General features: G+C 40.0%; 1 protein-coding gene across 1 annotated transcript in view; it reads right to left on the reverse strand.

Moving 5' to 3' along the window:
• UBAP1L (ubiquitin associated protein 1 like) overlaps window positions 1–21,423 on the reverse strand; it is a 31,083-nt gene extending 9,660 nt beyond the window's left edge. Inside the window, exons 1-3 of the mRNA XM_003339992.4 lie at window positions 21,056–21,423; window positions 15,199–15,852; window positions 12,682–12,891 (exon numbers count right to left, since the gene is read on the reverse strand). Coding sequence (XP_003340040.2) covers window positions 12,682–12,891; window positions 15,199–15,852; window positions 21,056–21,175 — 984 coding nt within the window. The 5' untranslated portion in view covers window positions 21,176–21,423. The remainder of the gene's footprint in view (window positions 1–12,681; window positions 12,892–15,198; window positions 15,853–21,055) is intronic.
• Between the last annotated feature and the right edge of the window lie 527 nt (window positions 21,424–21,950).

Here is a 21,950-nt window from a genome sequence, read left to right on the forward strand (position 1 = left end):
GAAGGACTGAACACAAGGCACCAGATGTCTGATGGGGCAGAGGATAGGGAGGAATTATCACCTCCTTGTTCCTGGAAGCTATGACTGTCTTAAACATCTCCAGATCGGATTAGTTCTTCTGGCTGCCTTATCATGCCGTTGACTCACCCTAAGCTTTCAGTCCACTAAAATCTAAAGACTTTTTTAAACAAACTGCTGTCTGACTGTGTCTCTTCCTTCTACCACATTTATTTTTTTATATTAGTAGAGGTGGCTTTTTGAATCTAAGTGGAAGACTTTATACAATGCCCATTTGTTTCATCCTACTAGATTCATTGGGAAGGACTAGCCTGCCAAGATTTGGGGGGCAGGGCAAGGTGGGGGTAGAATCTTGATTCTGTCGTTCAATGTATCAGCTCCCCTTCCCAGCCTTGGCTCAATTAGTCAACTAGACCACAAGCTTCTTGGGGCAGTCTCTCACCAGGATCCTAGACCCACATCACTGAATTCCTATTGGGCATTTCATATTGGATGTCCCAAAGGCATCTCCATCTCAACTCACCCAAAGCAGAATTCCCATTTCCTTTCCTACTGTAAAAATGAAGATTTGAACCCCAGACTTAAATCCCCAGAAGTCCTTGCTCTAGTTCCCAGGATGCCCTCTAATCTCACTGAGATTTTCACCTGGGCAAGATCAAAATTTCTATCTAACTGACTGTAAAAGCCTACTGATCTCTCTTCCTACTTCCACTTCCAAGCAGCCCCGTCTCTCGTGATGCAAGTGAAATTGAATGGGCCTTTTGGCCCTCCTAGGCACGTGCTTTCTTACTTGTATTTTCTTAAATTCTTAATCTTTAATAAACCTCATAAAATATAATACTTCTAGCAGAGAAACTCATTTTTAATGCCACACTACCTATGCTTCTTCCAGTTTTCCATAATATTGTCAAGGGCTCCAGAATCCTCCCAGTCACCCAGGTTTGTAACCTTGGTGCCATCTTTACCTCCTCATTCATTTATTCCACATCGACAATCTTTTGCCATTTTGTTTTCTATCTCTGCGACATCTCTTGTACACATCTCATTCTTTCTACTGGTTCAGGCTGCCATCATCTTTCCTTTGGACCATTATAATTTCACGCTGTTTGGTTTTCTATCCCCAAATCTCTCTGAACTCCAATCCATTCTTCATCAACTCATAGTGATTTCCCTAAAGTCTGCTTTCCTCCCATTTTACTCAATAAACTCCAATGACTCCCTATTACACCCATTATCAAATATACAAATCTTATTGTTCAGTCATGTTCAAGTCTTTGTGATCCCATTAAAGTTTTTCTTGGCAAAAATACTAAAGAGCTTGCATTTCCTTTTCTAGCTCATTTTACAGCTAAGGAAAGTTAGGCAAACAGGGTTAAGTGACTTACCCAGTGGCACACAGGTAGTATCTGAGGCTGGATTTAAACTTAAGTCTTTCTGACTCCATGCCCAGCCCTCTATCCATTGTGCCATTTAGCTGTTCCCATAAGTTTTTTTTTAAACCCTTACCGTCTGTCTTAGAATCGATACTGTGTCTTGGTTCCAAGGTAGAAGAGTGGTAAGGGCTAGGCAATGGGGGTTAAGTGACTTGTCCAGGGTGGCACAGCTAGGATGTATCTGCGGTCATATTCGAATCCAGGACTTCGCGTCTCAGGCCTGGTTCTCAATCCATTAAGCTACCTAGCTGCTTTGCAGTTTCAAGCTATTAAAGCTTAAAACTCGGAGTCTTATTTTATAGAGATAAGCACAATTATTGTGCACTGGTTTATATATGTGCTATGGGCAGAATGGGAGGAAAGTGGGGATGCAGGAATTCAACCTCTAACTCCTACATGCCAGGATGAATCCATTCTCTTCTCATTATTATCGTGGGACCAAAAAGAGACACTGATATTTATTTAATAACGTAAAGTTCACAAACCACTTTACATACATTTTCTCATTTGAAAGTCACAACAGTCCTTTAAAGTAGGGATTATAGCTATCATGAATCCCATTTTATAGATGAAGAAACTGAGGTTGAGAGGATTTAAGTAATTTACCCAGGGACACCTAAGCTAGTAAATGACAGAGGTGGGATACAAATATCCTGAGACAAATCCAGCACTCTTATCCATTATGCCACAACATCTCATGAGGGACATCTGCTTGTAAGTATTTGTTTTTAAAGTGCATTTGCACAGAGAGAAGAAAAAAAAACATTTATTATCAAAATAGATTTCCTTGTCAACTGACATACCTAGTCCTTCTGATGTTAATCTCTCTCAGCCTCAGTTTCCTAATCTGCAATATAGCGATAATAATGGCACCTGCCTCACAGGGTTGTGGAGATCAAATGAGATCATATTTGTAAAGCACTTTACATATTGTAAAGAGCTATAGATATGCGATTATTAACACCATTTTGTACGTGGGAAAACTGAGACTGAGAAATTAAATATTACAAGGACAGGGTAAGCCAGGTCGCTCAATGAATTGAAAGCCAGGATTAGAAATGGGTTGTCTTGGGTTCAAATCAGATCATAGGCCCTTCCTAGCTGTGTGACCCTGGACAAGTCACTTAACCCCAATTGCCTAGTCCTTACCACTCTTCTACCTTGGTTTTTTTAAAGACAAATTATGTCAATTGACAAGGAAATATACTTGCTAGCTATTGTTATAATTGCCTTTTTAATTATTATTTGTAATAATAATAATAAATACATAAAAATAATAAAAATATAAATATTATTTAATTAATTATTAATGTTACATTGTCTCCTGGGAAGCAGGATCATACTTCGACCTCTAGGTGGGACCAGTTTAGATGGAGTTCCACAAGCTACAAAGAGACAGAGGGTCATCTTTCCCCAAAAAGGTTAAAAAGAGAAATGCTTATAGATTGTGTCAAGGAAATGAATTGTATGATGGGACTGTTGTTATTTAGTCTTATCTGACTTTTCACGACCCCATGGTTATCTACAGAAATTTTCTTGATAACATACTAGAGTGGTTTGCCTTTTCCATCTCTGATGGATCCTTCAGCCAGGTGATCAGAAGTTAAGTGACTTGCCCAGGGTCACATGGTTAGGAAACATCTGGGGACCTAATTTCAATTCAAGTCTTCCTGACTCCAGACCCAGGACTCTCTCCACTGAGCCACTTATGGCTGAATTCTAGGCACACAAAACTTAAGTGACTAGAACAAAGTCACACAGCTAGGAAGTGTCTGAGACTGGATTTGAACTCAGGTCTTCCTAACTCAAGGCTCTAACCACTGGACCACAGCTGCTTCTGTGATGAGAATGGCAAGATCAAATCTATATATATTCAGACTGCATGTGAAATGGTAAGAATGCCAACCCTTCCCTCTTCTCCATCCACCTCAGGGTGGTTGCAACCCTGCTCTCCCCAGGTCTTGGCATCTTCTTATCTACACAAACACCACTAGCTGCCTGGCTTTCCTCTTCCCTCCCCTGGCAGGGCTTCGCTCTTCAGAGCCTGACTTGCTCTGCCCCTTCTCTAGGGTTGCAGGTTCACAGACCTTCCCCCCTGCCCCCCTCCATCTCCCCTCTAAAGGAAGCCAGTCACAGAATCTGACATTCTGTCCTGACGGGCATTTGGAGTCTGAGCAATGCCTTCTTTGACTGTGGCCTGAATCTGGAAACAAAATGTTCTCCTTCCCTCTGGCCCAAAGTTCCAGCACCGTTTGAAGAAAGCACATGTTTTCAAGTATTAGGGCTTTGAGTTCTCTCTCCTTGTCCCTCTGACCAGGAAAGGTTAAGCAGCTCTGCGTCAATGTCCCCTGCTCTCCCAGGAGCAGTTTTCATAGTGAGTCACCCTGTGGCTTCTCCAACATGTTCCAGGACTTCATCTGTTATCATTGGGTGTCAGAGATTTGGAATTACAGCTGTAGAACCTGCTTCTCGGATGCTCACAGATGTTTGCTTCACTGGATCTGGCTATGTAGATCTGATGTGGGATTTTGTTTGCCTCCATTATACATATTTGTTTCATAATAATGCACTATATGATAATATATTATACACATTTGTTTAATAATAATAGCTAGCATTTATATAATGCCGACTATATGTCAGGCATTCTACTAAGCACTTTATAAATATTATTTTATTTAAGCCACACAAAAACCCTGGTAGTATTATTATCCCCATTTTACATTTAAGGAAACTGAATCAAACAGAGGTTAAGTTCATACAACTAGTAAGTATATGAGGCTGGATTTGAACTCGTCTTCCTGACTCTCAGTACAGTGTTCCATCCATTGTGCCACCTCGCTGCCTTCTACAAGAACACTGTTTTTCTTTTTCTTTTTCACCAGGGGGTGGATAGGATAAGGACAGGGGAAAAAAAAGGAAAAGACCCTGAGCCATTGAGGCATCTTTTTTTTTTCTTTTAACAAATATAATGGGGGGGGGGTGGGACAGCTAGATAGCACAGTGAATTGAGTGCCAGGTCTGGAGTCAGGAGATCCTGGGTTCAAATCTGGTCTCAGATACTTCCTAGCTGTATGACTCTGGGTAAGTCACTTAACCTCAATTGCCTAGCACTTAATGTTCTTCCACCTTGAAATTAATACTTAGTATACAGTTGTCCCTGATTATCACTTATCACAGCTTCATTGTATCATGGGTTTTAAAAAAAATCTAATTTTATCACAGAGTTTTTGCTGTCATGGGATTCTGTGGATGAATACCATACTGTACACAATGGAAATGCAGTACGCCACTACCGCTTGCACAAGTTCAGCACACTATTGGCTGATGGAGCGAAAGGGGACCAACCACAGCGCTGTGTTCTGTATTCTGGGTACTGATTGGCTCAGTGATGGCAGCATCTGTCTATTTGCTCTCCTGCACTGTGCCCATACATTCAGCATCTCTTCTTGTCCACTCCACATCGACATCTGATCGCTGCATGTAGTGTTGCTCTGTGGTGGTGTGTTTTTGTGAAGTTTTTCATAAACTACATTGATTTAAGAGTATAGAAAGTGTTTAAGAGCATATGAAGTGTTTTTAAGAGTGTGGGAGAGGTTAATAAGAATGTGGATAAGGTTTGTAGGAGAGTGGGAAGGTTTATAAAGCCTTCAAATATATATAAATAATAAAATAAATATAGCCACTACTTCATGGATTTTCACTTATGGTGGGGGTCTCTGGAACGTAACTTCCACAATAGATGAGGAATCACTATATATGTGTGTGTGTGTGTGTGTGTGTGTGTGTAGATAGACAGAATGTATATATATATATATATATATATATATATATATATATAATGGGTATATAAAAAATATAATGTCTATATAGATTAAAATGTATGTATATAGAATATATAATGGTATATATAAATCTATAATATATAAGGGGTATATAAAATACATAATGTGTATATATATAATATATTTATATATAATATATTAAAAATATAATATATAATGAGTGTATATATAATATATAGTGGGCATATATAAATACATAATGTATGTAAATATAAAATACATGTAATATAATGGGTACATATACAAACATACATAATATACATAATGTATATATAAAATACACAATGTGTGTAATGGGGGTCTGGTGCCTTGTGAAATGGCAGGCTAGCTTGTGTAGACAATATGTTTTCACATGTAGGAATACCACCTGAGCAAGCTGACGCCTATGTGCCAGACCCCACATTTATACTAGCTCAGAAAAGAGGACAGAGGACCAGAAGGAAGTGCAAACCAGCAAGACAGCTTTGAAAACAGGCGGAGACTGTTATACACTTAAAAAGAAAAGCAAGTTATATGCAATAGAGATCTGTAGTTTCACGGGCAACCTCCTTTTTCTATTCTGTTGTGTATATGGACATGTTTTTTACAAGGTGTTAGTTAAGTTCAATATTTTTTTAAAATAGGGGAAAATGAGGCACCTAGCTGGACATGATGATTTTGCCTTTGATTATGAATTTTCCTTTCTCAGCAGAGTAGTGATGGGGTGGGGTGGGGAGGTCAGAGGGAAAGGAGAATGATGGGAACTTTGGGATGTTTAGAGGATGCTGCTGGTGTCCTTCTGGGGGTGATTTCTCACTTCCTGGACTTACTCCCACAAATGACAACAGTTATCTGCCTTCAGGGGATAGAGTGCTGACCCTGAAGGCAGGAAGACTCATCTTCCCTTGTTCAAATCTATCCTCAGACACTTCCTAGTTGTGTTAACCTGGGCAAGTCACTTGACCCTGTTTGCCTCAGTTTCCTCATCTGTAAAATGAGCTGGAGAGGAAAATGGCAAACCAGCCCAATATCCTTGCAAAGAAAATCCTGACCCTGGAAAATTCATTTAGCCTTCTTAGCCTCAGTTTCCTCATCTACAAAACGGGAACACATTGGAGAAGAAAATGGCAAACCATTCTGGTATCTTTGCCAAGAAAACCCAAAATGGGGGCAATGAAGGTGAACATGATTGAAATGGCTGAATCACAACAACAAATTATAAGAACAATAAACTAATTCAATATTAATTACTTGAATGTTATAATATACATTCACTCTTTCCTTTTCATCCTTTTTTTGCTGGAGCCAACTTGAACAGGCTCAGAGCCATTGTTAAATCTTCTGTGTGAACACTTACACCTTGGGAATTGCAACAAACTAGGGCTTGATTTGTTGTTTTAATTGTCTAGACTTAAGAAAGTGATGGAGAAAAATGTTAATAATGCCAGTTAAACTCAAACGTGTGTCCTGGATACATATTTCTGGAGATGTGACTGTTAAACACGTACCTTTGCTTGTCTCTCCCTTGCTCCTAACATATTGCCTTGCACTAAGAGGTGCATGATAAACGTTTATTGAATTAAACGATGTGAGTGGAGGTGGGATGGGGAGGGAGGACCTGTCCTCTATTGATCTCTGCCTGTCAGAATATTATTTTCCTTTGCTTCAAGGCTCAACTCAAGTGCTTTCAATCCTTTGGGAAATCTTTCCTTGGCAACATATTCCACAGTAATGTCTCCTCTCATCGACCCCTTGTAGCTCTTATCATCCATCCCAATCATTGGCCAATTTGTCATTTACAACCCTGAGGCATCTGTCATATTCTAGTAGCTAGTTAGCATTTATATATCACTTTAAGGTATGCCAAGCATATAAATATATATGTATATAAATAAATAATATACAAAAATAAATATATATAAAAGCTCATTTGAGTCTTACAATAATCCTTTTCATGTATATTTACTATGACCTAGCAAGACTGTAAGTTTCTTAAAGGCTAGGGACCATGTATCATTTCTCTTGGTAACCAACCAACATGGCACCCAATAATAGCTAACGTTTATGTAGTGCTTACTATCTGGAAGGTTAAGTGTTTTACAAATATTATCTTGTTTGAGTCTCACAACAACCCTGGGACATAGGGACACATATCATTAGCCCCATTTACAAGTGAGGAAACTAAGGCAAACAGAGGTTAAGTGACTTGCCCAGGGTCACATAGCTAGGAAATGTCTGAGGTCAAATCTGACCTCAAGTCTTCCTGACTCATCCACTGTGCCATCAAACTGCCTAAAGCAGTTGGGCACTTAGAAGGCCCTTAATAAATGTAACTGAATGAATGATCCTTTGTAATAATAATGCCAAGGATAATTCATTTTTATACAATAATTTAAGGTATTCAAAGAATTTTACATACTTCAGAATCAGGATTCTAGGCTCATCTTATTTGGCTGTGCTTTTGAGGATTTGTCATTATTGCAAAGACCTCTGGGTAAGCAAGCCTATACTGAAATATCATTAGGAAATTGACTTTCTCCTGGGTTACCTTGTAGGTAGAGCAATGGCAAGGACCCAACGGATTTCTGAACTTAGTTATCCATCATTATGTAACCTTTTTTCTCGGAATACTCCAAAGTTTCCTGTTTGACTTCTAAGCCTCTTTCATGTACATATGTTCATATGAAGCTTCAAACTTTGTAAATTTTTATGAATCTCTTTTTCAAAAAATCGTTTATTTATTTATGTATTTTCCTTTTATTGATATTCTAACTTTGTATCTCCATCTCTCAGCTAACTTTGTACCACTCTCATAATGGTTTTTTTCATCTTCTCAAAAGGTTCCAAATAACTTGACTTTGACTCAAGAAGGAGCTTCTCTGGGGCACCAATACTTTGTGTTTTAAAATCTACCCTGGATGTGGGAAAATTGAAACACTAATGCACTTTTGGGGGAGTTGTGAACATTCTGAAGAACAATTTGGAACTATGCCCAAAAGGCTTTATAGCCTTTGACCCAGCAATACCATTCCTAGGTTTGAATCCCTAAGAGATTAAAAAAAAAAAAGACCTAGACATGCAAGAATGTTTAAAGCAGCTCTTTTTGCAGGGGGCAAAGCAAGTGAGAGAATCCCCATCAATCAGGGAATGACTAAGTTATAGTATATGATTTTAATGGAACACTGTTGTACTGTAAGAAATGATGCTCTGGAGGTGCTCAAAAAGCTGGAAAAGACTTATACAATCTGAAGCAGAGAGAAATAAGCAGAACCAGAAGAACACTGTACACCGTGCCAGGAATACTGCACAATGAACAACTGTGAATAACAGCAATTCTCAGCAATACATTGATCCAAAACAATGCCAAAGGACTCCTGATAAAAATTCCATTTCTTTCTAGAGAAAGAACTGATGGAATTTGAACCTAGATCAAAGTAAAGCTTTTTCACTTTTTTCTCAATTTTTTTGTTCAAGTTGCCTTCCACAAAAGGATTAATATGGAAAAATATTTTACATAATTGTACATGTAAAATTATATTGGTTACCATCTTGGCAGGGAGGGAAGAGTAGGAAGGGAAGAAAGGAGAGAATTTGAGTCAAAATTCTTTTTAAAATGTTGGAAACTTTTTATATGTAATTGAGGGAAAATTCAATTAAATTAACATAAATATATAAAAGCTCCCCCTCCTTTATAGCCATATTTAATAGAAAATGCAGGGTACTAAGTCAATTTTTCAACAATGTTATTTCATATGGTCTTTTCAACTATTCTACAAGGTAATTCCCAAACTATAAGGGGATCTATTATAGTTTCCAAGGAAAATAAGATTTAGAGAGGTTAAGTGACTTGCATAGAGACAGAGTTAATTAGGATCATAATAGGATTTGAATCTAGATCTTGGAGACTATAAATTTAGAATTCTAGCTAGTATGCAATTCTGCCTATCTTTTTTTTTTTCAAGCACTGGGGAGAAGGAGTGGCTTTGAATGGTTCAAAACTAACTTTGGATCAAATACCTTCTGAAATAATTTTTTAAAAACCCACAACAATTATTTTTTAAAAAATCTGAAAAAGCTACCCTGGGTAGGAAGAATCTATGGGGGTAATTCCTCTGTCTAGAAGGAAAACTGTTAGGCTTCACTAATCTTAATAGCATGGAAAAGTCAACAAAATGTGGAAGGCCAAAGCTGAAAGAGTTATGTTTAGGAGCAGCTAGGTAGCACAGTAGATAGAGTGCCATTCCTGGAGTCAGGAGAACAGGGGGGTTCAAATCTGGCCTCAGATACTTGGTAGTTAAATATTATTCCCCAACATAAAAGTGATCAAAGGATATGAATAGACATTTCTCAAAGGAAGAAGTCCAAGCTATCAACAATCATAAGAAAATCTGCTCCAAATCACTAATAATTAAAGAAGTACAAGTTAAAATAACTCTAAAGTGTAACCTCTATTATCAGATGGGCAAAGATGGCTAAAAAAAAGGAAAATGGCAGATATTAGAGGGACATCAGAAAAACAGGCCCATTAATGCATTGTAGATGAAGCTTATATTTGGTCTATCCGTTCTGGAAAGTAGTTTAGAACTATTGCCAAAAAGTCATTAAATTTTTATACTCGTTGATTCAGCAGTACTTTCTAAAGACTAAAACCCCAGAGAGATCAAAGAAAGAAGAAAAAGACTCTTATGGCTAAAAATTAAGGAGGCACTCATTATTCAAGGAATATATATTATGACATATGAATCTAATGGAATGTGATTTTTGCCATAAAAAATTATGAAGGGAGGGCAGCTAGGTAGCATAATAGAAAGAGTACCAGACCTAGAGTCAGGAGGACCTTGGTTCAAATGTGGTCTCAGGACTTTCTAGCTATGTAATTCTGGGCAAGTCACTTAACCCTGATAGCCTAGCCCTTGTCGTTCTTCTGTCTTAGAACTGATACTAGATAGAAGGTAAAGGTTAAGTAAATGGGAAAGAAAGAAGGGAGAGAGGAAGGAAAGAAAGGAGAGAAGAAGGAAGGAAAGGAGGGAGGAAGGGAGAAAAAATAGAGGGAGAGAGGGAGGAAAAAAGGATGAAGAGGATGGTTTCAGAGAAACCTGGGAAGATTTATATGAACTGATGCAGAGTGAAGTGCATAGAACCAGGAGAACAATTTATATAACAACAACCTTAAAGAAACAAGGGACTCAAAAAGACTTTAAGACTCTAACCAATTCAATTCCCAACAACGATTTCAAGGGACAGATGATCATACATGCTACCCACCTACTGACCAAGGTGATGAATTCAAGATGCAGAATGAGACATACTTTTTTTTTACATATATCATATGGGAGTTTGCTTTACCTGACTATACTTATTTATTACAAAGTAGCTAGGTGGTACAGTAGATATTATGCAGGATGTGGAATCAGAAAGATTTCAATTCTAATTCTGCCTCAGACACTTACTAGCTAGGTGACCCTGGAAAAGTCACTTGACCACTCTGTGCCTCAGTTCCTCATCTATAAAATGATAATGATTATATTATCTATTTCAAAACATTGTTGTGAGGATCAAATAAGTTTAAGGTTTTGCAAACCTTAAAGTACTATATGGATGCTAGCTATTATGCAAGGGATTTTTTCTTTTTAATTGTGAGGAAGAAAAAATAAGTCCTGTTAATTGAAAAACAGAATTTTAAAAAGAATAAGCTAAGTGACATCTAGGTGGCTCAGTGGTAGAGCATCAGACCTGAAGATGGGATTTCTGGATTCTAGCTTCAAATCTGACCTCACACAGTTCCCAACTATGTGACCCTGGGCAAATCACTTAACTGATTTGCCTAACCTTTACTAATCTCTGCCATGGAACTAATACTCAGTACCAATTCTAAGGCAAAAGGTAAGGGTTTAAAAAAAGATAAAAAGAACGAGCTAAATTGCTGCACGACTTTGGGCAAGTGATTAACTTCTTTGGACTTCAGTTTCCTAAATTCTCAAGTGCTGAGGAGGTTTGGAGAATGTTTGCTTCTAACACTCAGTGGTTCCATAAGTTATATTCTCTCAGGGTTTGTCCAGCTTGTTCTTGACACTGAACAAGGGACAAAAGCTTTGAACGAACAATAATAAAAGGTGCATTGATAGATGGTAAACTCCTACTATCTTTGGAATCACTCAAGCAACCATAATCATATCTTCCAAAAAACCACCCTGATGTACTTCAGGGAAACTCAAGATCCTTCTCTCCCAACTGCCTTGGTATGTTCATCCTCTGAAGGTCAGGCCAGGCAAGTCCAATAGGCAGCACATTCCAGGAGTTAAGCCCCTGCTGATTCTTCCCTAAGCTTGGGAAGGGCCAACAAACCTTCATTTCCCTACAGAATGTATAAGCACATGTTCTCTGCCTCATTGCGCCCTGGAGGCAGCTCAGTCTCTCCCACCTTGTCATTGCCAACTATGAAGACTCTGCCTTAGGTCCTACCAGGACAGTAGTGGAGCTGTTGTCTGGTCAGTTTATCTTTCCTATAGATGGTAAGAAAGAGATGGAGAGTCTCCCCTCTAATCCATTCTCAGTGCAATTTCCAAAATAATCTTCTTAAAGCACAAGTCTGATCATGCCATTCTCTTGTTCAAGAATCCATAATGGAGGCAGCTAAGTGGCTCACTAGGTGGAAAGCCGGGTCTAGAGATGGGAGGTCCTGGGTTCAAATATGACCTCAGACACTTTTTTTTTTGCTGTGTGGTCCTGTGCAAATCATTTAACTACAATTTCCTAGCTCTTCCTGCTTTTCTGGTTTGGTACCAATATTTAGTCTCAATTCTAAGACAGAAAGTAAGGGTTAAAAAATTATAATGCCTCTCTATTTTTGTCTAGGATGAAATTCAAAATCCTCAGCCTAGCTTTTAAAACCCTTCCAACTTGGGCTCCAGCCTACTTTTCCAGACATTTCACATTATTCCCCTTCACACACTTAACATTCCAGCCATACTAGCCTTGTTCTGTTCCTTGGACTGAGCAAGCCTGGCATATACTGATTTCTTACCTTCACATTTAGAATTCTGGGCTTCCTTTAAGTCCCACTTGAGGTGTCACCTCCTAAAGGAATCCTTTCCTGATTTCCCACAGTATTATCGCTCTCTCCCCTGCTCAAATCCTTTTGTATTACCTTCTGTGTTCAGTTGTATCCCTTCCCCCCAAAGAATATCAGCTCCTGGAAGACAGGGTCTGTCCTTGGTTTTGTTTTGGCATCCTCAGCACTAGCCTAGTGCCTTGCAAACAGCAGATGCTTAGAAACAATCATTAAATTCAACCACGGAAGTAAGTAGCTTTCCAAACCATCTAGAAGCATCACTTCCCTGTCCTAGCTTCCGCCACCTACCTGGTCCAGATTGCCTCACTTACCTGATCGGGATCCCATCACTCACCTGGCTAAGACTCTGTCTCCCTGTCTTCTGCAGAGCCAGGATGGCCCTGCGCAGTGGGTACCCCAGAGCCAGCACAGGTTCAATGAGGTCCCGCTCCTCCTGACTCAGGGCAGACAGCAGTTCAGCAGTGGAATCCGGGTGGTTGTTACCAGAACTTAGAGGTCTTGGAGTGCCAGGAGGGGGCGGGAGGCAGGAGTATGGGCTCAGAGACTGAAATACAAGCAGAGAAGATAGGTTTGGGGAAGGCACCCTGAGACCACTCCAGGCTAACCCACAATGGAGGAGGGAAAAGGAGGGCCTCCTTGGATCCTAGAATTCTTTATTCTTCAAATCTCAGTGGGTGTCTAAAGCACTGTCCATGTGCCATCTCCTATCTGGGCTCCTTCCCGATCCTCCTAATTCTTTGTTTTCTCATCCCTTCTTAGAGCAAAAGTGTGGCATTTGCTCTGAATATTTGGTGAGCAGACTGATCTGTGCTCATGCTGTTTTCTCCCCGTAGAATGGAAGCTCTTTGAGGGCAAGGACTGTTTCATTTTGGCCCTCCTGTTCTCAGCACCAAGGACAGCACCTGGCATGAAGTAAGCGGTCACTAAACGCTTGCTGAATTAGATTGGGCTCCTCTCTTCCTCAGACCCTGAACATTAATGTATTGGAGTGAAATTAAGCAGAAAGTTTAACCAGGTCTCTTCCAAGGGTAGGACACAAAAGCAAAGGGTTATTCCCCTCTTGTCTACTCCCGCCATTCCTCCCCGGTAGGTCCTCTGAAAAAGCTTATCGCCAACTTATTTCTGCAACAAACAGAATGAGAATATTACGATTTGTTTTGTTGCTTGGGAAACCTCAAACAGTCCTGTAGCCAGAACTGATAAAGATCGGAAGACAGAAGGCTTGGGAAAGTCTCCATCTGTTTTGTTTTAAACATCTCCCTCTCCTTTAGATGAAAGAAAAATCTAATTTCAGTTATTCCATGGGTCACCTGGAGAAAAACATGTAACTGTAACTAAAAGCATACATACAAGACTCACCCCAGACATCCAGACTCAGTGATAGGGGCCTGGATGGGAATTTGTGTACCTGTCCCCCTTCTCCTTCCTATTATGGTTCCATCTTAAAGCCTGTTCCCTGGATAGACTGAGTGATTCTAAGACTGGGAGTCTAAAGACATGGGTTCTAGTCTAGGCTTTCCCACCAATTTGCTATGTGACTTTAATTAAGTCCCTTAATCCTCCTTCTCTGAACCATAATTTCTTCACCTAGAAAATGGAGTTGGACCATGATAACCTTTAAGCACAACATGGAAGTGTGTTTTGAATGATAATAAAAATTTAATTTAATTTTTTAAATAACAAAAAAATTTTTAAGAGGGATTAGGAAAGGCTTCCTCTAGAAGCTGGCAAAGTCCCATTTTTTAGCTGGGACTTAAAGGAAGCCAGGAAAGTCTGGTAGGTGATATGGAGGACCGGTGGTGTTCCAGGCACAGGGAACAGTCAGAGAAAATACCTTGAGTCTCAAGAGATGGAGAATCTTGCTCATGGAAGAACCAGGAAGCCAGTGCAACTGGGCTGAAGAGTATATATCAGGGATTATGGCATAAGAAGACTGGAAAGGTAGGAGGGAGCTAGGTTTTTTCCCCTGGTCAAATAATAAATATTTATTTATGATAACCTGCTAAAGCACCATATCTATGTACTGTGTGCCTGACACATATTAGGTGCTTAATAAATGCTTGACTTATTGATGGTGCAATTGTCAGTAGGAAAGGCTGCTTCTGTCTCTGTTCCTTACAACAAATCTGTTATCTTCTTTAGTCCAGCTTTAGCCCCACCTCTTCTATAAAGATTTCCCAAATCATAGATAGCATCATAGATTTAGAGCTAGCTAGAAGGGACCTTCCATACATCTATTACAATGTCCCCATTTTACACAAGTAAGGAAAGAGGTTCAGCGAGGTTAAATGGTTTTCTAGAAGTCACATGATCAGATTTGAATCCAAGTTCTCTTTCAAATCCAGTATTCTTTCTCATTCTGGCTCTTCTCACTTGTCTATACCATCCATTTGGAAATCACTGTGTACTGCTCTAGGACATCTTTTGCATTATCTTGCTTCTATTCCTTTTTTGTATTCTTTATTAACTGTGGTTTATACCCACAGAAAATGCTAAGTTCTCCACTCATTAGGATGTCTTGTATATATGTATAAATGGAGAACTTAGCATTTTCTCCAGTATCCCTGGCACCCATAATATTTCTTGTGTATAGTAGTCATTTAATAAATATTTGTTGAATCAAATTGGTTCAATAAATATTTCCTGCTTGGTTGATTGATTAGATCTGGCACTGGCTAATGCAGGGATAGCCCCTGCTTTGAAAAAGCCCTAGGATTTGGCAGTCAGAACTATTTATCCCCACCTTCTCTCTATGACTATGGATTAAAGTTTGTTTGGGGAGGGTAAAGTACATGGGATGGTCAAGGGCATTGGGAAGAAAGGTTTTATGGATATTTTATCTGAGCCTTACTGGGACCGTGGGTTTGTGACTCCGGATGGGAGGGATAGAGCCGGCTGTGGATGGTCTTGGTGGCACTGGTGGGGGACTCGGGGGAGGCATGTCAAGGACAGAGGTAGTAGAGGTCATCGTCCTGTTATTCCTGAAGTGGTGGTAGAAAGTCAAAGACTTGGTGGCCAATCTGCGCTCAGGTGTAGCAACCCGACTCAGTGGATGCACCAGTAATGACAACCTCCTTCGAACTCCCTCCAACTCATTCTTCACATTGTGGAAGATGTCCAGAGATCTCCTCCGATGGCTTAGAGTAGGTGATTCTGGGGAACTCTCATTGCTTTTCTCAGGGAATGACCTGGGACTCCAGGGAGTGCTGGGGAATGGCATCTCCTTGGGGCCACTGTCATCCTCACTAGTTGAAGAAGTGCCTTCATCCTCTTCCTGCTCAGTTCCATCCTCCTCACAGTTCCAACTCCCCGGCAGAGTGGAGTTCTTCTGTCTGACATCTTGGTGCTCAGCTTCAGCCATACTGGATGTATCCAATGAGTCAACCAAAAGGAGCCAACATGGAGGTGCAGTGGCCATCCCAGGGGCCTCATTATCCGAAGTCATTTCTTGTCTTGTTGCAGACTCTAACCAATAAAGCACCTTTCTCTCCAGGGAAAAATCATGCTGTGGAAGAAAAAGCAAGAGTGAGATCCAGTATCCAAGTATCCAAGACCCCAAAAGACAAAGTTATTTCAAATGTTTTTATGCCTCCCCATTACTCTCCCCAAGATGGTTCCTTTATAAGGTGGTGTGGTTCTGAATGACTAATATAGGAAAATGTTTTACATGAATACACAAGTAAAAATTATATAGGATTGCTTACTCTCTCAGGGATGGGGAAGGGAAGGAGAAAAGGTCAAAAGAAGGGAGAAAATTAGGAACTCAAATTTTTTAAATGAATGCTAAAATTGTTTTTATGAATAATGAATGGAAATAATATTTAATTTAAAAAAATAAGGTGGTGAAGTTTAGGACCAATATATAGAGATCTTCTGTTTCAGTAGTGGTGGGGAGCATGTCTCATCATCACCTACATTCATAGCTCCTCAGGACATTGCAAGCTCACTAGATACATCCAGTATGGCTGGAGGTGTACCCATTAGGGAATCTTATGTATAAGTGTGTGTGTACATCCTCAATCTTTCCTCTTTCCTTATTCTCCCCCACCTCCTCCAATATCCTAGCACCCAGAATAGTAGAGACTAATAGAAAAAAGAAAAGAAAAAGAAACTGAGCATTTTAGAAGCAAAATTTAATAATAAAAACAAAAGGGTAACTAGATATCCCAGTGGATAGAGTGCCAGGTCTAGAATCAGGAGGACCTGGGTTCAAATCTTGCCTCAGATACTTCTTAGCTATGTGATCCTGGGCAAGTCACTTAACTCCCATTGCCAAGCCCTTACCTCCCTTCTGTCTTAGAATTGGGGGTGGAAGGGCAGATAGGTGGCTCAGAGGATGGAGAGCCAAGCCTGGAAAGGGGAGTTCCTGGATTCAAATATGATCTTGGATACTTCCTATTTATGTGACCCTGGGCAAGTCACTTAAACCCCATTGCCTAGCTTTTAACTTTCTTCTGCTTTGGAACAAATACTTATTATTGGTTCTAAGACAGAAGGTAAGGGTTTTTAAAAATGAATACTAAGACAGAAAGTAAAGGGTTTAGGAGAAAAAAATAGTAGGCAAACTAATTTAGCTGGGTGGTTTGCAGCTTTTTCCTTTTGAGAGAAAGCGAAGTAGGAAACATTCCATTCATCTCCTTTTAAGATTAAGAACAGGGTACACAGAATTCTATTTTTAAAAAATGTTAAAAGACAACAACTTCGTACCCTAATTATAACCAAGTAGGAAAGTGAAGACAGGGTAGTTTGGGATGGATAGAGTAAAAGAAGTAGAAAAGAGACAGAAACACTAAAAAAATGAAAAAAAGAATGCAGATGTATACATGTCAGTGACATATAGGGGACATACTGAGAGGTAGTCATACAAAGATGAGCCTTCCTGCCTCTAGGAGCATCACTCTGTCTATCCACTGCACCATCTAGCTTCCCAGTGTTAAAGAAAGGGCATTTTCCTCCTCAGGACTATGACCCTCGGTCTATATTCTTTCTTCATTCTCTCTCCGTAGATGGCAGCCCTTTCTTCACTGAACCTCTAACTCGTGTCATTTCAGGCACATAACTCCACTTCACTACTATGTGAGGAAAGTTTGAAGTATGACTCATGCACAACTGAGGCAAACCTCACCTACAGCCTACAATGCCATCATGTTACAGATAAGGAACTGGGACTCTGCAAAATTAAGCAACTTGCCCAAGTGGGGGAAGGATGGAATCCAAACCCAGATCTTTTGACTGTTGTACCACCCCACTGGGCAAGAATCAAAAGATATAATGATATAAAGTATCATATAAATGCCAACCAGTTATTACTATTATTGTGAATTTATTGTCATTTGCTTTTAGAGGCTCTACTTCTCCTTCCTGTCCCTCCCTGACTATCTTTAGTTGCTAAATCCAGAAGGCATTAACTGTGCTCCTGCTTCCCAAAAGTCCCTCCTAAAAGGAGGAAAAAAAGATATTAAATTAATTGGCTTATCCTATCCCTTTGCAGAAGTGGCAGGAGGTAGAGGGAGGAAATATGTTTGCTCGTTTGTTTTCAGAATTTTGTGGTGTATTGATCAATTAGTTATGCTTATTTTTTCCTCTTCTCTCTTTTTTTTGTCTTTAAAAATATTATTTGTTAGATGATATGGCTGTTTAGGAGAGAAAAGAGGAGGAATACTGGGAGAAAGTGTGGTGATATTAAAAGAAAAATTAAAAATTAAAATAATAAAAATATTCTTTAAAAATCTATTCAGATTAAAATATCAGAGATTTTATATATTGCTCATCCCAGAAAAAAGAACCAGGAGAAGCTTAACATAAAGAATGCAGATAATAAAGACATTAAATATGTATAGACATAAAAATGTAGACAATAAAGAAATTAATCAATAAATCTGGAATTCCTAGTATCACTGGGTAGGAGATTTGAAGCCATGGAATGTTTGTCAAACCATCTTCTACTTTGGCTAGGGCTAGTCTTTCAAAATACCTTTCTTTGAAAGTGTGCTTTCTAGGAGCACTTAGGTGGCTCAGTGGATTGAGAACAGGCCTAGAGATGGGAGATTCTGGGTTCAAATGTGGCCTCAGACACTTCCTAGGTGTATGACCCTGGGCAAGTCACTTAAGCTCCATTGTCCAGCCCTTACTATTCTTCTGCCTTGGAACCAATACACAATATTGAATTTAAGAAGGAAAGGGAGAAAGGAAAAAAGGGGGAAAGGAAGGGGGGAAAGACAGAGAGAAAGAGACAGGGAGGAGAGAGAGATGATGATGATGATGATGATGATGGTGACCAGAAGTCAGTCAAAGAGATTTTTATTTGGGGAAGAAAGAGAAATGGTCAATTCCTTGCAGTCAGAGACTGTTTCACTTCTGCCTCTGAATCCTTATTGCCCAGCCCAGACTCTGAATCTTCGTTGTCCAGTTCAGACCCTGACATGATCGAAGAAGTTTAGTAATACTTGCTGAATGATGATAGATTCATGGGTTCCCTAAGGATAGTTCTGGGCCCAGGATAAAATTCTCAGGGGACTTCAGAAGGGTTGATTTCCTTGGGAGAAGAGTCCAAGACCAATGATGTCCAAGGCATGGGCCAAAGGCTCCACCTTGTGGTTCAGCAATGCCCTTATGCGGACTAAAACCTAAACCCGGTAGGATGTTAGAGCCTCAAAGGCTCTAAAAGATGACCAATATAACCCCTTCACTTTATGGAAATGAAAAATGAGAACCAGAGAAATGAAGTGATTTGCTTTTTTTTTAATTAACCTCTTACCTTTTGTCTTAGAATCAATACTAATTATCAGTTCCAAGGCAGAAATGTAGTAAGGGTTAAAAATTGGGTTTAAGTGACTTGCCCAGGATCATATAGCTAGGAAGTATCTGAGGTCAAATTTGAACCCAGCACCTTGACTCCAGGCCTGGCTCTCTGTCTACTTAGCCATCTAGCTGCCCCTGAAATGATTTGCCTTTTTATTAGAGTCAAGGCCTTTGACTCTAATACTCTATCCATTGCTTTATCCTGCTTCTTCCTATGCCCACTAGTTTTATTTCCCATATCTAGAATTATAACAAAACTAACAGAAGTCTGGGGAAAACAGAGTCCAGGAAATAAAAAACTCCTTCTCTCCAAAGGATATTTGAGAGATTCCCTCAGGTCGAAGGGTCAGGAGGGCCTAGTTTCTAGCCCAACTAATACAGCCTTGGATCAATGTGTTCCCCATTTTAGGCAACACAGTTGAATCTGAATGGGGGATTTCTGTATTCAGTGCATCTGGCAATGGCTTGCCAATGGTTTTCCAGATTGGTGAGGCCAAGATGTTGGGCAGAGGAGTCCTAGGAACTCTCAAAATTATAGCACATAGAGGTCTGCTTATCATCCTGGGTGGACAAGGGAAAGGGAAGGCACAGAATGGGAAATCTTGGTGAGCCTTTCTTGCCTAAAGATTGACCAGGAGTATCTGCTAGAAGTTGAAAGAAGATGAGGTAGCTTAAACCAAGAACCAGGGAGAATACTGTTTATTATGGGGTATGGCTTTAAGGGAGAAAAGAGGAAGGAGGAGGGATCCTGGGAGAAATTATGGGAAGGATGTTAAAAACAGAAGACATCAATTAAAATATATTTTTTTGGAAAGGGCAGCTAGGTGGCTCAGAGATAGAGATCCAGGCCATGCTCCCAGACATTTCCCAGCTGTGTGACCCTGGGCAAGTCACTTAACCCCAACTGCCTAGCCCTTACCTTGGGAGGGAAAGAAAGAAAGAAAGAAAGAAAGAAAGAAAGAAAGAAAGAAAGAAAGAAAGAAAGAAAGAAGGAAAGAAAGAAAGAAAGAAAGAAAGAAAGAAAGAAAGAAAGAAAGAAAGAAAGAAAGAAAGAAAGAAAGAAAGAAAGAAAGAAAGAAAGAAAGAAAGAGGAAGGAAACAAGGGAACAAAGAAACAAAGAAAGAAACAAAGAAACAAGGAAACAAAGAAACAAAGAAAGAAGGAAGAAAGGAAGGAAGGAAGAAACAGAAGGAAAGAAGGAAGGAAGGAAGGAAGAAATGGAAGGAAGGAAGGAAGGAAGGAAGGAAGGAAGAAACAGAAGGAAGGAAGGAAGGAAGGAAGGAAGGAAGGAAGGAAGGAAGGAAGGAAGGAAGGAAGGAAGGAAGAAAAAGAGAGATAGAAAGAAAGGGAGGGACAAAGGCACTTAAAAAGAGAGGGCAGAGGAGGGAAGGAGAAATCCAGAGTCAGAATAGGAGAAGAGGGGAAGAGGGGAGAGAGAAGTGGAGTGAGTATGGCTGACCTGGGCAATTCCTCAAAATAGGGGTTCTGAGAGCAATTTACCAATTGGAGGAAGAGGACCCAGGGGCAGAGGGATCTTTTCAGGTCTTCTTGACTCCAAGTCCAACATTCTGTCCACTATATACTGACACCATCATACCTATATACCTTGGAGGTCACCTTTCTTTAGGGCTTTAGTTCCCTCAGAGAGAGTATGGGGGAAGTTGAACCAGATGACCTCTATAGTCCTTTCTTGCTTTTAATCTATGAGCTTAATACATGAGCTCATAGCCTTAAAGGGATGAAATCATCTGATAAAATCTGCCCTGTACACAGAAGAAAACACAAAGGGTCAACTTTTGTCAATGTCGGTTCTTCTTTAAAAGATCAGAATGCTGGGATTCTCTAACATTCCATGAACCACCAGTGTTCATGGTCCCAGGCTAAAAGAAAGTGGGGACACACTCACCATGGTGCCTAGCAGGAGCTCTCTGCAATCAGGAATGCAGAGGTTGGAGGCTGTGGGTGGCTCCCATTCTATCTTAATACTCTCAGGAATCCTGAAAGGGACTCCATCCAGGTAACTCATTCTGAACCCCACTCAGCTGTTCAACAGTTCAAGGAAGATCAGGGGAGTCTGAAGACTTAACCTGGGCTCCTAGTTGTTCCTTGTGGAATTTAGAGGAAGATTCAGCAAGGAAAACAGTGATGAAGCTGGTTGGCACTGCCCAAGGAAGAAAAAAATCCCAGTTATTATTATTATTATCCACAACAAAGATAAATACCACGAACCCTTGATATCTGTAAAGACCTCTGTCCTCACATAATAAAAAGAGTTTACTTTTATATGGTGTTTTAGTAGGTGCCAGGCATTGCTAAGCACTTTACAAATATTATTTCATTTGGGTGTCACAACAACCCTGGGAGGTAGATGCTCTTAGTACCCCCATTTTACAGATAAGTAAACCAAGGCAAACAGGTTAAGTGACTTGCCTAGGGTCACATAGCTAGTGGATATCTGAGGCCTGATTTGAACTAGGGATTCTCTGGCTCAAGACTAGGTATTCCATTCTCAGTGATACTTAATTGGCCCTTAATCTACCTTTCTAGCCTCGTCTTTCCCCAAACTCCTCTTCTGCCCAACTAGTTTATTACCTAATGAATACACCTTGTACTCTTCCTCTTTCCAATTTCTGTTGATGCTATGCCTTCCAGATGAGATGCTTTTTACTTAAATCCAATGTGTCCTTCAAGGCCCAGTGTCCTCTGCCAAAAGTGTCCTCTAAATACCTACATGCTTGTGGCAGCCATTCCCTCCTCTGAACAGCAATTTCTGTCTGTATCCCCACTTTGGTGCCTAGAAA

Source organism: Monodelphis domestica, chromosome 1 (assembly GCF_027887165.1).
Source record: "Monodelphis domestica isolate mMonDom1 chromosome 1, mMonDom1.pri, whole genome shotgun sequence".
In the NCBI taxonomy this organism is placed as follows: domain Eukaryota; kingdom Metazoa; phylum Chordata; class Mammalia; order Didelphimorphia; family Didelphidae; genus Monodelphis; species Monodelphis domestica.